Raw genomic sequence first — 15,481 nt, forward strand, 5'->3', positions numbered from 1 at the left:
GTCTGCTGAGTCTGCTGAGTCTCCTGAGTCTGCTGAGTCTCCTGGGCCTGTTGGGTCTCCTGGGCCTGTTGGGTCTGCTGAGTCTGCTGAGTCTGTTGAGTCTCTTGCGTCTGTTGAGTTTGTTGCGTCTGTTGCGTCTGCTGGGTCTCCTGAGTCTGCTGAGTCGCCTGGAACTGCTGAGTCTCCTGGGTCTGCTGGGCAGCCTGGGTTTGCTGGGAGTTAGCAGTGACAGCGGCACGTCTTACCTTGTCCCATCTCCTCCCTAGAACATGTGCAGGGGGGATTGCCTGCTTCTCAGTTCCGTATTGACTGACATGCAAGTACTCATCCTGTATCAAATCTCCGCGCGGGGCATCAAACCCTATTGCCCGTGGTGCAGCGTGAATGGGACGGACCCAGGGTCCGAACCCGACAATGGTAAAAACAAGCAAAAGAAGACGAAACATCCTGACAGCAAATGCCTTGTAACGAAAGAAAGCTCTTGTAGACAGAGCGGTGTGTAAGAATCGAACAAAGACAACGATGCCTGCCTAAGGTAGATATGAACCCTACGGAGAGCAACAAGAGCACTTCTCGGCTTCAGCACACACCTGGCCTGTGCATCCTCAATCGCAGCTTCTCCGTGGTACTGTGGTGCTGGTGGGGAATTTATCAAGCATGCTCCAAGACCGAGGAAAAGGCATAGAAGGCCCATAGTATCCTCCGATCCCCCCGAACTTCATGGGGGAGCATGACTCTGAAGATGCTGGAAGGGTAAGATGTGGTCCCGCGTCCTGTAAAGCTGTGTAATGAGCACCGCTCGATACTAAAAATCAATAGTCTGGTACGAAGGGTACTGGCCCTGGGGATATCGGGAGGCAAGCGAGGTCCAGCACTCTATGGCAAGCGGACGAGCCCTTCCTTGGGCAACCGTTTGCCATTCCAAGGCATATTAGGCGAATAGGCCGCTGTTGCAAGGCTTTCGCTTGTCGGACAAGGTGTGCAAAGAAGATCCACACCATCCCGAAGAGTGAAGTTTGCAGCGGGAGCAAGTCCATAAGCAGCCAAACTGGATCTTGTCCAGATCCCTCTCCTTCTGGACTTGGGATCTCACTCGAGAAGACCCTTTCAAGAGGCGAAAGGGTGGTTCCGAAGCTCCGCCAGTCTCTCCGAGCAAACGCATAGCCATAGTCACGCCAGAATGATCCGGAAATGAGAATTTGATCGCCGAAAGTTCAAGCTCGGGTAAGCTAAACACAGGACAAAGTTCAAACCTTCGAGGCTGGCACTTACACAGCTTACTTACGGTGGACACGCTCCCGGATGGAACCAATCCTGCGGTAGTGGAGGTTGTCGCGATCGAGGCTCCAGCATAAGCCACGTGAAGCCGGCAGGGGCTAGAGGTCTCCGGAGCTTGAGGAGCCCACAGATCTCCATGGCGATCTTCCATGACAGTCCTGCCTGCCGACAAGAGAAAACTTTCCCAGCTCACCCGAGCCATATTCCTGGGATCTCGCCCGCAGGCGGGCTGGCGGGTTAGCGAGCACCCCCACCATGTTTCTTACTTGGCATCTAGCCAATTGTCCGTTGTGGACCGGTAGGTTGTCGCGTATGTTGAGGAGCAAGTTTAGGATCGGATGAAAGCACCGGTGCCACGGGCTAGGGTGTACCCTGTCGAAGGGGAGAGAGCCACTCGTTTTCGCGGTCTGCAGAGCACCAGGACCAGGACAAGCAAGGGCGGATGCTGGCCGTGTATGATCCCGCCCACAAAACACACTTTGGAAGCGGGATACCGGCAAGCAACAGAATGTGCTGCTACATAAGGTACACCGTACATGGTAGTGAGTAGGTTGCTCAAACTGCCAGTGCAGCTCAACAGGGCGGAGGACCCCCGAAGCGGCATAGCGGCCGCACGTGATACTAGCGCGAACTCAAAATCCACGACGGCGACGGGAGCTGGTGCGAGACCCATCGTCCGAGTTTTTTCCTGCCTTCTTCTATGACAATTCTATCTTTCTTCCTCTTCCGGCCGGGTGGATCTTGAGCGAATTCCGTGTTGGCGCCGCATTACTCTGTAGAGCCCATCTATGCCGTGTCCCTGACTCCTAGGCAAGAACCGCCTGTGCATTGTGCATTAGTGCCTCAGCCAGATGATTGGCAGGATGGCAATGCATAAACGCCGTCCAGGAACTTACCGGCGGCACCTTTGTGTCCACTGTCCACGGATACGATTTGACACTCCGAGAACGCGCCTGAAGAACCCAAATGTCAGCCGGAGGGTCTTTCAGGAATGGCCCACATCTTCTGCTGAGGGTTTGGTTTTATCCCTTAGCTGGTAGAAGAGTCACAAAGCTTGCTACTCGCTAGGATCCTTGCCAGGGTCAAGATCTAGGTGCATTCTACGGCGCAGAGAACCGTGTTCATCTTGAAGACGTGGACGACTCATCATGCCACGGAAGTACATCTCCCGCGCCGTTACTCTGGTTGCACGTCATGCTCATCTGAAGGCCCACGGACGGATGTGCTTTGGCCAGCTGCATCGCTTGTCTCCGATCCTCCCGGAATCGGCAACCACTCTCCTGGAAACCGTCTGTGCAGAACGTGTTCCCATCTACAGTCTGTCCGAAATGGTAAAGTGCGGAAAACTTTTCATGGCGGACCAAAGCCCGGGACGAGAAACCTTCCCCAACCGTGTCTTTGTAGCAGGACGCTAAAGCAAGACCTTCATCAAGACTCTAGCTTCCCTTCCACTAGGTCCAAGTTCAATCCACAGCTTGTTACCAGGAATTCGGGACGGTAGCCCTGTCTCTGATCAGGACAGACCACTTCCCACGTGGCTGACACCAGCCAGTCGGGCCCGGCGATCATGTCCATGTCAGAGAGCCAAGATACCAAAATACAGCTATTGTATTGATTGCGAAAGTCTAAATCTCTAAATCCTGCAGAGTAGAAGCTCGGATCAACTACGTCTTCCCGCCTGGTCACGTGCTCCGCCGGGACCACATGAACTTCAACCAATGGCTCTGGGTGCGATTTTGGACCACCACTGGTATTGCTTGACCGATGCGGTTCAGATCTGCGGTACCTTCCCGTCGACGTCGACAATCCCACTCTTGTGGTCCTTGCACAATGGCATTTGAGGCTTTTACAGAGCTGACCATGGGCTTCTGAAGAGACCGCATTGCAGTTCTCGGCCCCTTGTCTCCATGGACGAATTTGTCAGGCCTAATTCTCGGCACATTGAAGGCCTAGAACCATAGCATATCAGTTCTCATGGATCTTTATGCCAAGAAAAGGACCTGGGGGGTTTCCATGATTAGCATCAATGGACGCGACAGTGTCACGGCCAAATTCGTGGGGAGATACATCATATTCCTTCACAGTCGCGGCCCAGCCAGTCTATTTCTCTTTCGGTTTGCTTCATCTGCTTGACACGGGCAGTGTAGCCTTCCGGCCTGGTTTCCTTTCAGCCAGCAAATATCGGTATGCCATCCCTGCTCGCCTTAGCGGCCCAGGATCAGGATGGCGTGGTATGGTAGCCTCAGGCTTGATATCGGCATGTTTGGCCTTGGCATACCCACTATAGCTATGCCGTGTACCTTTTTCTGGCTAGTGGCCCGCTCCAACCCTTCTCTCCCGCAATGCGGGCTGGCAGCTTGCCCCAAATCGAGCCGATGTTCAGTCAATCCCGACGCAGACACAGCACATTACCACCCGTCCCGGACTCTCGTCAGCGCGGACGGACGAGAAAATGTCTCAGATCGGCGCTTTCTGTCGGCGAGGAAGACTCATGGAACTCGCAACATACTTCCTTTTGGTGAGGCCAACACGCTAGTGCAACAGTGGACACTTGACATTACAAAGCTGCAGGACGAGGGCGTATTCATACGCTCGAATCTGTGACCGCCAGCAGGACCCCAGTACTGCAGAGTCCCAGCGAGCAAGGTAGGACCACCCTTTCAAGTGCTTTTGACTGAGAGAGGAAGCCTCGTCTGCTCGGACCTTTCGTGAAGAGCCACTCCCTGCTCATTGCGAATGAGACTCTCTCCACGGCATGCAGTCCCGCCATAAGCATCACAGAGCAGTACTGCTCGTGCTGATTGATGATATTCAGACACCCTGTTCCTGGTGTATACATTCCCCCTGTTCCTTCCCTAGCGCTGCCTGCCGATTTTCTGTCCGTTGGTTCGCATTGTCAACCGTTCCGTCTAACGTGATATCACTTCACTGCCCGTCAATCACGATTCGCGCTCTACTGTCACAAAGATGGTCGACATGGAGAAGGCAGCCCTTATATCTGACGAGAAACGTGGCACACAGACCCCTGTACCCGAGCCTCGCACGAGCAGAGAGGGAGCCATGGATGGCAAGACCATGAGGTGGATCATCGTCAACATCCTGGCCACAGTGGCCATCGTAAGTCACAATATCTCCCTTGCCCTGCCCTGCCCTGCCTTGCCGAATTTTCACCTGCAGTTACAGCCAGATTCTCACCAGTTGGGTTGTGCTGTGTCCAGGTCCATGTCAACAAGACGATATTCTCAGACCCGGCCCTTCGCCAGTGCCAGCTTGGCTTTGTGGCCTTCCACTTCGCCATGACATGGATCACACTTCACGTGGCGTCACGACCGGCGGTGGGCGTCTTCAGCCCTGCTCGGACGAGCGTGCTGGCCCTTCTGCCGCTCACCGTGGCTATGGGGGCCAACGTGGTGCTGCAGAATCTGGCGCTGGCCCACTCGTCGGTGGTGTTCTTCCAGATTGTGCGGATCCTGCTCACTCCACTGACGGTACTGATGAACCTGTTCATCTACGGCGCCCGCATCCCGGCCCTGGCTGTGCTGGCCCTGGTCCCGGCCTGCTTCGGTGTCGGGCTCGTCTCGTACCTCGAGGCTCTGTCGAAGCCTAAGCCCACCCCAGACTTGTCGTCCGCCGAACCATCTGGCATGAACCCGACAACCATCCTCGGTGTTATCTTTGGCTTTTTCGCCGTCGCCGTCTCCGCTCTCTACACCGTCTGGGTGTCGGCGTACCACCGCAGGTTGAAGCTGAGTAGCGTCCAGCTCCTGCTCAACCAGCTGCCTCTGGGTGCTCTCATGCTCGCGGTGTCCAGCTACTTTGCCGACCAGTATCCTGTTTGGACCGAGCTCACCTCCTGGCATTGGTGCATGATCGCCGTGGTAAGCAAGTCCCCACCCCGTTCAGGACCATCACCGTCGCCTAGATGCTCAACCCCCTATCCCATGGCTACTTACTCAAACCCTGTTCCATGCCCACTTACTCAAACCCTGTCCTATTCCCAGTACCTTAAACCCCTGTCCCATACCCAGTACCTCAAACCCCTGCCCCATGCCTCTTACTCAAACCCTGTTCCATACCCACTTGCTCAAACCTTGTCCCATGCCCGTTTACTCAAACCCTGTCTCATGCCCACTTACTCCAAAACATGTCCCTTGCCCAGTACACCCTAACATCTTGTAACCCTACACGCCCCGTTCTCATATGCACGAACCCCAGTCCAGAATCCCATCTGCACCAACCCCAGTCCAGAGTCCCATATACACCAACCCCAGTCCAGAATCCCATATACACCAACCCCAGTCCGAATCCCTATACACCAACCCCAGTCCACAATCCCATTTTGCATCTGCACCAAACTCCCAAAGCAAAGATCCAAGCCACCACGCTAACTCGTCCACTTTCCGACAGAGCGGCATGTGCGCCGTGCTCATCAACGTCTCGCAGTTCTACATCATCACTGCTGCCGGGCCCGTCAGCAGCACCGTCGTCGGCCACCTCAAGACCGTCTTGGTCATCGGGCTGGGCTGGTTGGTGAAGCATGAGGTCGTTGGGACCGGGAGTGCGCTGGGCATCGCCCTTGCCGTGCTGGGTATCATCGGGTGAGTCTTCAGTCTTCGGCCTCGGCAGTCGGATCTACCTAGGTAGTCTCAAGTCTGGGATCCGGCATTTCCATTTCTGCTGCTTGTAGCCAGCCACTCAATCCCTCTCCTATTTTTGTGCCATATGTGTGTGTGTGGCGCAGTGCTGATTACTGACACAGGTACTCGTATGCCTTGTACTTGGAACAGAGTAAGATGACCAAGTGAGACAGAATACCTGTTAGACTTCACGGCCCTAGTTCCCATTCGAGATATCAAATAGCAAAGGACGGCCATAGTTTAGAATACGGAGGGCAATCGTGACGGTAACTCTACATGGTCAGAGGCCGCTTCTACAATACCATGCGATGGCTTGGTGTTTTTTTTTTTGTTTTTTTGTTTTTGAAGTGGGAGTACATACTGAACAGTGACAACGGTGTCTTCTCGTAAGCTAGAAGAATCTGATATAAAGTTCATATTGAGATATATAGCACCCTATGTCGATACACTGTGAATCGGGTTTCAACGTGTGCCTAACCAGTCGCTCATGATTTATTTTGCTAGTCAATACCACTCGTAATGAACTTGACAGTCCTCATACTTGCAAGAGCAAAGATCCTCCCTCTTTCCACACGTGTCAGAGCTCACACTGACGAGGCGATATTGCTGGTATTCAGCTTCTCCACCATCATGGTCATCGTGCCTGACGTACTTCAAGTCATACTCTGCACCGTGAGAGCCTAGGTTGTCATCAATGGAATCAGCATCATGGCTGCTGCCTGACAAATCAAGGGCACCCGCCGCCTCCTCAACCATCTTCGCCACCGAAGGTATGGGTTCAGGTTGGCCGACCTCAGTGAGCCATCCGTACTTTCGCCAGACAATATCAGACAAAAGGGAGTGCGTCTTGTATTGGTGAACAGCATGTTGCACTTGTCCTTGTTCATTCAAGATTTCCCCCCATTCGTTGAATGTTACCATTGGGGTCGTGCCGATACTTCCAAACAACGCCTCTTCATTTGGCACCAGCACTGCTCGACCAAGACCTTTGCTTCGCAGGGTATTGTCTAGAAGGGAGGAATAGTAGATGTGAATATGCATGGCCTGGTCGTTGCACTGGTAGTTGGAACGTTGAAGCTGCGTCGCCATTAGGTCCATGTAGACAGCGATCGCTCTGGCCGTTCCGTAGACAGAACCTGCACAAATCCGATTGAGGTGCATATAGGCCGAGGATTCTTCATGGCCAATGAACGATCCAGTTTCGGGACTTGCACAGTGATTGAACCATGCTACATGCACAGAACACTGGCCGATCTTCAGCCCACGCCACTCTGCAAAGAAGAGAATCTCAGTGTCAGGCCGCATTGGCATGGCAAAAGGGTTTCTTTGGAAGACCACGTCTAGGTCGCAGACCAGGACGTTATCATATTGACCGGAGACTGTGTTCAGGAGATCGGCCCAGCCCTGGAATCGTCGAAGAACCACTGGCACATCCGTGATCTCGGGAAGTGATCCAACGAATTCCAAAGATGGATAGCGTTGCAGAAGGGCAGTAAAGCCTGTGGGAAGTTCTTGGGAAAGAGACTGAGGAACAATGATCTTCACAGTCACTGCAGCAGGTGGACATGACTTTTGCCGGTGTGCTGCCAGAGATTCCTCCCCGAGGGCTAACTCGAGGGATTGCATGAAGATGAAGATCTGATCCTGCCATCCCGGACCGTCGATGGCACTGAGAACCAGATTTGGTTTTGGACAGGGGCAACCCAGTTGAGCATTGCTATTCGAATTCTGACCTGAAGGTGGCAAAGCTGTTCGGGTAGATTGCGACGGCGCAGCAAATGCAGCCTCGTAGCTTTGTGTCGAGATCGAACTCGCAGGAGAGGGTGTCGACGAGTCATCTCCTGTGTTGCTCGGGGACAGCTTCAGTTCTGAGCTGTACTTGTACCCATTTGCCGTTTCTGCAATATTGTTCCATAACTCAGCGGAGTCCCAGTTCGCCTGGATAACTGGTCCATGTCGGAACAGATAGACGAGCGAAAACCCAAGAATAACAAGGCCAGCAAAGGATGGCAGGCGTGACAAGGATCTCATCTTGCTTTTCGTGCCGATCGCTCTCGCATTACCCCTGGGTCATATGGGTGCTTGCTCATTCCAGGAGTCTTAAGAGGTCTGTGAAGAACAAGGCTGGCCACGTTCGGGGGCCAGCAGCCTCACCAACTGTGGGCCTGGTCGGTATTGTGCCTGGTTGCAAACTGACTCTCGTATCGGGTCATTACAAAACGCACAGACCTCGCCTTTGGAGATGGGAAGTTTCTTCTGCTGCTGGATCCAGAAAATCGCTCGCTTATCGGCCCTGCATAGATCTTAGTCCACAATTTGTGTCCATCCTCCCCGACTGCCCCGGTTTGGTGGAGTCATGGTCAAGAAAGAAAGAAAGAGCAGGATTCGTTGAGAAGCCGCGCTGGCCACATGGCATCGATTCTCCCGGTACCGGCATCAAAGGGTGTCCGAGACCGCGGTGACGCCCCCAGGTCTGCACGGACCACATCTGTGCCGTCTTGCAATTTTTTAGTGATCTTGTAAGTTCGCGGGAAGATGGGGAGTTCACAGCTGGGACGCCCGCGCCACGCTGGTCTACAGTGGAGGTCTCGAAGCTGAAGCCATTCATGGCATCCAGATGCGAGCCGTGTGGGGGGAAGGGTGTGAGAGCTTAGAATAGGAAGCAGACAGACCGAGAAAACTGTACGAGGAGCGATCAAGGGAGGCGCTCATGTATGGGCGGATGAATGAGTGGGAGGTGGGAGTGGAGAAGAGGCCTGGGGAGGAGGAGGAGAAGGAGGTGGTGATGGTGAGAGAAGCAGGCGCCAAACTGCGCTGCGGCTGTGACTGTGCCTGCAACTGCGATGTTCCATTCCACCTGAACCTGATCTTCACCCGCTCCGAGTTCCTCCTGTTCGTCTTCAAGCTGTTGCAGTCAGTCTCCCCGACCTGCTCCTCTTGTCCTCCCCGTGGGTCCCTTGAGTTCTGCCTCATCCCCTAAAGGTTTCCCACTCCTTTGCTCTCTCTTCACCCACTAGTACAACATGCCTCTCCGACTGATCCCTCTGTCGGACGACAAGGACTTGGAAACGGCCCCCCAAAGTCCTCGACCAGGGGTAATGTCTTATCAGTTAGGCATTGCGTGGAAGAGATACTTACGACGAGTTCTCATTGCCGCTGTCGCCCTGTTCTTTCTCCTTCACACCGTGCAATTGAGCACAGCAGGCGACCAAGTGGAATCAGCGACCTATGGGCTGAGTGTGACCTGGCCAAAGGATCATTACAAATCCAGTTTCCTTCCCGTTGAACAAGCAGAGGAGTTGTGTAAGAGCCAAAACTTCACAGTCTTTCCCGAGCGTCACCACCATCGAAAGGTCTACGACCTCTTTTTGATTGGAACCGAGTTGGACTGGCTGGAGATCCGCCTAAATGAGCTTCACCGCCAGGTGGACTATTTTGTCATTGTGGAATCTCCTCGCACGTTCACGAATCTGCGGAAGCCTCTTCACTTCAAAGACAACTTTGAGCGTTTCCAGAGGTTTGCTCCTCAAATCATATACCGGATGGTGGACTTTGATGGCATGGAGGACAACTCGACCTGGGAGCGTGAGGCATACCAGCGCAATTCACTGTTTGATGCAGTATTTCCGAGTCTCGTCGGTGTCCAAGCACCCAGCCTGGGAGACGTGATCATGGTGTCCGACACCGACGAGATACCACGCCCGTGGACCATCACCTTGCTTCGAAACTGCGAGTATCCTCAACGAGTCACGCTGAGAAGCCGCTTCTTCTACTATTCCTTTCAATGGGAACACGCCGAGAGTGACTGGTACCACCCTCAGGCAACATTCTACCATGGAAGTGCCACCATCCGACCAGAGAATCTCCGCATGGGCCAGAGTGATCGGGAAATCTTCAATTCGTCCTGGCATTGCAGTAGCTGCTTCGAAACCGTGGCTGAGATGGCCAACAAGATCGGCTCCTTCTCCCACACTGAATATGATCAACCAGAATTCAAAGATCCCGCGGAAATTGTCCGACGGGTCCGCAATGGACTGGACCTGTTTGACCGGGAAGACGAGAAGTACGAAAAGGTTGACTCACGAACCGACATCCCGGCGTATCTGAAAGCGAATGAGGAGCGATTTGCGTTCATGATCGACCGTGACCCTCTGAACGCCAACTTCCGAGATTATCCCCCATCGGCACGGATTTGAGGGCTGTAGGCTAGCTGTAACTGGGCCGGAGTATTTGAGTCTTCAAGGGTGTTAGACAGGTGGCTACTCATATATGTGCAGTCGGAATTGAAACACAATTTACCATGAAAGCCCTCGTGTGCTGTTTTCTTAGTCAATGGGGTCGTAGGAGCCTCGCGAGCTCGAATGCAAAATGAAGGCTAGTATACTAGTGACCCGTAACAAGACGCAGTGCATGGGGATCGATCGGGATTGGAATGCCAAATGATAGGGTTGAGCTGACACGTTTTCAAAGCCGCAATGAACTGACACTGGATATGAACGTCCTACCTGGTAGATCTGAATTGAATATGGATTCGTGTCCAACCTAGCGGCGGCCAGTGGGTTTGGACAGCTGCTCACGATCCGGTCCATGGAGGAAGGAGGGTTTCTGCCTTCAGTACAAAGGGGGGCGTCTTTGGGGAGGGGGAAGAGAGGGCTAAGGCTGGTTTGCAGAAGTGGAAGAAGATTGATCATATTGAAGTTTGAGGACCAGGATGACAGACAGATTCAGGAGCCAGCGGCACGTCCTTCGTCCCTCGTCCTTCACAGCGTGTAGCGGAAGCCCTTGTTATCTAGTTCAGTGACATCATGCATGCCGTGCTCGATGGCCTCCTTTTCCTCGTGGGCGGTCAGGACGCCAACGGCGGCGGCGTCGCGGTCCCGCCTCTTGTTCTCCAGGAACATGTAGATGTAGAGGACGACGACGGCGACCAACTTGACGACGTAACCGACCAACATGGCAATGTAGGCCGAGTGGTAACGCGGAGCCTCGCTGTCCTTGAACGTCTGCGGGCCGATGATGTTGCCGACGCAGTAGCCGGTGAACAAGATGGCAGCGGTCAGCTGCTTCTTGGTGTAGCCGGCAATGTTGGAGCTGACCATGGTCAGACTCATGCTGAAGCCCAGGCCCTGGAAATAGCACAGCCACAGGCCGACCAGCCGGCCCCATTTGTTGCTGGTGGGCAGGCCGACCAGCAGAGCAGAGCCGACGATGCAGATGGTGTTGGCCACGATCATGGTGATGCAGCGCAGATTCGGCCAGCGCGAACACACCACGCCGCCCGCCAGCAGCGCCACAAACTGCACCGCCCCGCCAGGGATCTGCAGGTATTGGGTGCCCAGCGTGTGGACGTTGAACGACTTGATCACCAAGCTGGTGAACTGCGTGATGGCCGAGTTGGGCACCTGGGCGCCCGTGGCCATGACGAACAGAATCCACGTCTTCGGGTCGCGCATCGTCTGCCACACCTGGTACTTCTTGAAGTGCCGGTTCTTGATCCCCTGCCGGTTCGCCGACACCCGCTTGGCCGCCACCAGCTTCTCCCCATCCGTCAGAAACTTGGCCGTCGACGGCAGGTCCGGCAGCATGATCATGGCCGCAATCCCCAACGCTATACTGATGCTGCCGAATATCAGGAACACGTACATCCACCGTGGCAGCCCTGTCTTGATGTGTCCGACAGCATACCCGATCAGGCTGAGACATGGGTCAGTACAGGAGTTGGTCGGATAGAGGCCAGATCAAGGCCCGCTGCGCGAAGAGAGGGCAGCGACAGATCCCGGCAGCTTAGGATGGTAGATGGTGGATGGTGGATAATGGGGTCTGCTCGTACGTACCCGCCAAACATAGTTGCAATGCCATTGGTGCAGTAGTAAGCTTCCAGTCTCAGCGGCTGCTCCGCCGCCGTGTACCAGATCGACATGATCAGGATGAAGCCCGGGTTGACGACCGCCTCAAACGAACCGAGCAGGAAACGGTTGACGGCGATTCCGGCGAACGAACTGCACGCCGGGGTGGTGATTAGGATCACGCCCCAACATACTGTGGTGGCCCCGATCACCTTGCCAATACGCAGGCGCTGCAGCAAATACCCGGCCGGATATTGAGCCCAGAGATAACCTGAACAACGCCCCCGTTAGCGACGACTCGTTGGCAGAAGCTGTGGAACTGAGTGCACCAAAATAGAAGATCGATCCGAGCCATGAGTAGTTCTGTCCGTGTAGGTGAGTGCCTTTCTGGAGCCCGTACACACTGGCATAGTTGATGCCATTCTTGTCCAGATATTGCAGCAGGTAGATCAGGAAGAGGATGGGAACGATGCGCACGTCGAGCTTGCGCACCACCCGCTTGGAGTCGGCGGGATCCAGTTCCTGCTCGTCGCTTCGCCTGTACAGATCATAATCATCGTCGAGCTCGGCCGAGTTGGTCGACGTCCTAGCCACCGAGGGCGGTCTGCCATGGGCGGCAGTGATCTTGTCATCGGCCTCGAGCGACGTCAAAGCTGAGGTAGCAGCCATTGTGACTTTCGCATGAGAAGCAATCAGCCCTGGACATCCAGAGCTGGAGAAAACCAGCAGTCCGGGCTCGTAGCCTTATGTATATACCGGAATCACTGTTTCCAGGGCATCACCGATCTTCATCAGAGACGTAGTCATGGCGCCCCATCTGGTCACACACGGTGACATCGTGACTATCGGTACAGCAATAGTCCCACAGATGAGCTGGTATCGTGTCTGGTATGATGGTTGCACTCCCTGTTTCTTGTAGAATGTTGCAATCGGCCCGCAGAAGCACGACATCCCCTAACACCAATCCAGTAAATGATCTTCCCAACCATCATTCATATTCGCATCCATGGACAGCGTCGCATAATCCCCCATTCATTATTCGTTCGGCAGGTATACTGTCGCGACCGATGTCAGTATAGGAAGGTGGTTTCGACGGCGCACGACTTCATTGGCAACTTCGGCGATGGCCTCCTCCCAAGTACTTCGTAGAGCCACCCTCTTGACAAGTCCTCGCGCGAGTAGACCCAGCACCAATGCTGTTATATCAGGCTGCAAGCTCAGACTACACCCGAGTCTTAGAACCAGAGAGCATAGAAGCTACCTAGGAGGCAGAGTATATTCTTGGATGTCAATATCTGGAATGCACAATTGCATGTCAATTGTTGATGTCAATTGTTGCCCAATGGGAAGAGGAGATCTTGCCCCCAAATCTATATCGGGTAAAGCCATCGCACTCAATTCGGGGTTAAAGGTGGAGTCAGTTCAGACAGAGAACAGACCATGCGACCAATTCAGCTCTCCAGACTTATAGGTCCCTGGATCATGGAGATGAGGCAGGACAGAATACAGCCTACCACCCTCATCCTCACTTGTACAGGTGGGAACACAGCCTGTGGCCGAAGAAGTAGCTGGTTCATGTCGAGCGTACATGTAGTTGATTCAAATTCGAGCAGAACCGGAGCCCTGACCGTCCCGCTGAGAGGTGCGATCATTGATATTGAGACTCGGGAATGGGAGGCTGGTCGAAGATGCATTACGGAGTACGGAGTACTCTGTCCACTATGCAGGGATACAGGGTGTACATCCATGTCAATCCCACGTTTTGGTCGCGATCCATGTCGGCATAGGGAGGTGGTTCGACGCCGCACAGCTTCATTGGCAATTTCGGTCATCGCCTCCTCCCAAACAATAACAATGCCGGAGGATGCAGACTGAGACTAGCAAGTTCAGATGAGGACAGACATTCTTTATCCCGGTGGTGTGTACTCTCTAGACGGTCCCCAGGAGAGCGGCTCTAGGGTTGGGGTGTTGGTGTTTGGGACGATGCTGACTGTATTCAAATGTTACCTCGTCTTCTGGTTGCTCTGTTTCCATCTCCACACGCTCCATTCACACAGGCACTCGTCGTCCCAATCATCAACAGAGGCTTGTTCACGACCTTCCAGGATGGCTTCTAGCCCGCCCGTCTCTAAAAGTTCCCATAACTCTCGGATCTGGTCCAAGTACGCCACCCGCATTGGGTAAGTCAAGACCAGTCGAGAAGACGGTCCATCAGCAAGCCATCGAAGAATGGCTTTCGAGAGCAACTCGGGATGTTCCTCCGAGTACACCGTGTCTGCTGCGAGAATTACACGAGCTTTGTCGGTGTTGGCAGAACGAGTCTCTCCATTCTGCAAAGTCAGCCGTTCGGGGGCGGCCCAGTCCAGAGAGCCACAGCGTACGAGTCCCTTAACCACTGGGGCGTTCAGCTGGACATTGCCCGCTAGACCTGGAACAATCGGTGGCAGGTCTGTGAGAACGACGGGGACAGCCCACAGAGCAGCAGCCGTGAGCCCGACCAGCCCTGTACCAGCGCCGAGCTCGAGCACCGGGATAGTACCGCTCAAGGGAGGAAGAGGAAAGTCCACCTTATCGAGCCTGTGCAATAGGCTAGCGAGCACAAACGACGAGGTCCAGGTTTGCAAACTCAACCCCTGGGCACGGAGGGCGGGTTCGGCAATCTGGATCTCGATGGGCTGGTCGTCGCCGCCCCGGGGGATCAAGAAGGAGCGGGACATGCAGCGGTCGGTCGGTTAGGGCGATGGGAGGGTCGTTGTCGATGTCGTTGTTTTTGAGTCCGTATGAACTCCGTACCAGGTCTGGTCATTCTGTGTGCTGCTTTAATTAATTGTAGAACTTCAGACCACCGCCAAGGCCTGTCTGGTCACGTGAGCGGAGTTCCGACGCTAGACTCTATCCGTAGGTTAACCCTAACCCTAACATTCCCTTTCTTCTGACTTGTCTACTCTACACTCCGTACCACGTCCTGTTGCGAATATTGATGTTGCAGGCTGTCATCATCCTGACTCATGGGTCAAGTCTGAGTAAGCATCATCAAACCAAGTACGCACATGCAATGCAACATTTCCCTGGGAGCCCGGCGGCTTTGGGGGCCTCGGCTTCCCCTTGCGACATCTCGTTACCCCTGGCATCCTTCCCCTCCGGCCTCCGCCTAGTCTCTCGCCTATTTCTTCACACCACTCTTCCCCAGGAGTTCTTCCGAGTCTGGTACTGATAATTATAGGCTTGCTGTGGAGCCGGACAACGTCCGTGGCTGGCTGATGTCAAGGCCTCATAGCCTTCTTCAGAGCACCCTCGCTTGGAAGTACGGTAATGAAAACGAAAACACATCCTCTTCACCACATCTCCCGTCCTGCGCCAGACATACAACCTCTTGACGTTCCCAAGCATGAGAATCACGAGACAAGCTCTGGACCTTTCTGAGGAAGTCGTGCGGCGTCTGGAAATGAGAGTGAGAATAATCCAGAAAACAAAACAGGATGCATCTGGATCGGAGACAGCTTTCCCTTTTAGGACAACCCACCGAATGATCCATCTCCACTACTCCGTACGCATCCCCGTTCTCGAAAATGGCCGGCAGGCTCGTCGGTCGATCCAGGAGTATTCCCACTGTTGTACCAATGTACGTAGGGCGCTAGTCCTCTGTGCCCTGGTCTGGTTTGGCCATGATCGAGATGAGATATTTGTCCTCGGGGGAAAAGGGACTTGGGCCTCCGAGAA

At 54.2% G+C, this 15,481-nt stretch overlaps 5 protein-coding genes across 5 annotated transcripts; 2 read left to right on the forward strand and 3 right to left on the reverse strand.

The window, feature by feature from the left end:
* Window positions 1-4,254: 4,254 nt before the first annotated feature.
* On the forward strand, window positions 4,255-5,880 carry A1O3_06951 (uncharacterized protein; the record flags this gene model as incomplete). The annotated part of the gene is made up of 3 exons (XM_007737065.1): window positions 4,255-4,395; window positions 4,497-5,156; window positions 5,686-5,880. The coding sequence occupies 3 exons, from the start codon at window positions 4,255-4,257 to the stop codon at window positions 5,878-5,880; spliced, it is 996 nt and encodes a 331-aa protein (XP_007735255.1).
* Window positions 5,881-6,419: 539 nt separating this feature from the next.
* A1O3_06952 (uncharacterized protein) lies at window positions 6,420-7,946 on the reverse strand (the record flags this gene model as incomplete). The annotated part of the gene is made up of 1 exon (XM_007737066.1): window positions 6,420-7,946. The coding sequence occupies one exon, from the start codon at window positions 7,944-7,946 to the stop codon at window positions 6,420-6,422; it is 1,527 nt and encodes a 508-aa protein (XP_007735256.1).
* Window positions 7,947-8,938: 992 nt separating this feature from the next.
* On the forward strand, window positions 8,939-10,111 carry A1O3_06953 (uncharacterized protein; the record flags this gene model as incomplete). Its single annotated transcript, XM_007737067.1, has 1 exon — window positions 8,939-10,111. One exon carries the CDS (start codon window positions 8,939-8,941, stop codon window positions 10,109-10,111), a length of 1,173 nt encoding a protein of 390 aa, XP_007735257.1.
* Window positions 10,112-10,675: 564 nt separating this feature from the next.
* Window positions 10,676-12,430, reverse strand: A1O3_06954 (uncharacterized protein; the record flags this gene model as incomplete). The annotated part of the gene is made up of 3 exons (XM_007737068.1): window positions 10,676-11,609; window positions 11,750-12,032; window positions 12,091-12,430. 3 exons carry the CDS (start codon window positions 12,428-12,430, stop codon window positions 10,676-10,678), a joined length of 1,557 nt encoding a protein of 518 aa, XP_007735258.1.
* A 1,334-nt stretch (window positions 12,431-13,764) lies between these two features.
* On the reverse strand, window positions 13,765-14,478 carry A1O3_06955 (uncharacterized protein; the record flags this gene model as incomplete). The annotated part of the gene is made up of 1 exon (XM_007737069.1): window positions 13,765-14,478. One exon carries the CDS (start codon window positions 14,476-14,478, stop codon window positions 13,765-13,767), a length of 714 nt encoding a protein of 237 aa, XP_007735259.1.
* Between the last annotated feature and the right edge of the window lie 1,003 nt (window positions 14,479-15,481).

This window comes from Capronia epimyces (assembly GCF_000585565.1).
Source record: "Capronia epimyces CBS 606.96 chromosome Unknown aczIQ-supercont1.6, whole genome shotgun sequence".
NCBI classification, from domain to species: Eukaryota; Fungi; Ascomycota; class Eurotiomycetes; order Chaetothyriales; family Herpotrichiellaceae; genus Capronia; species Capronia epimyces.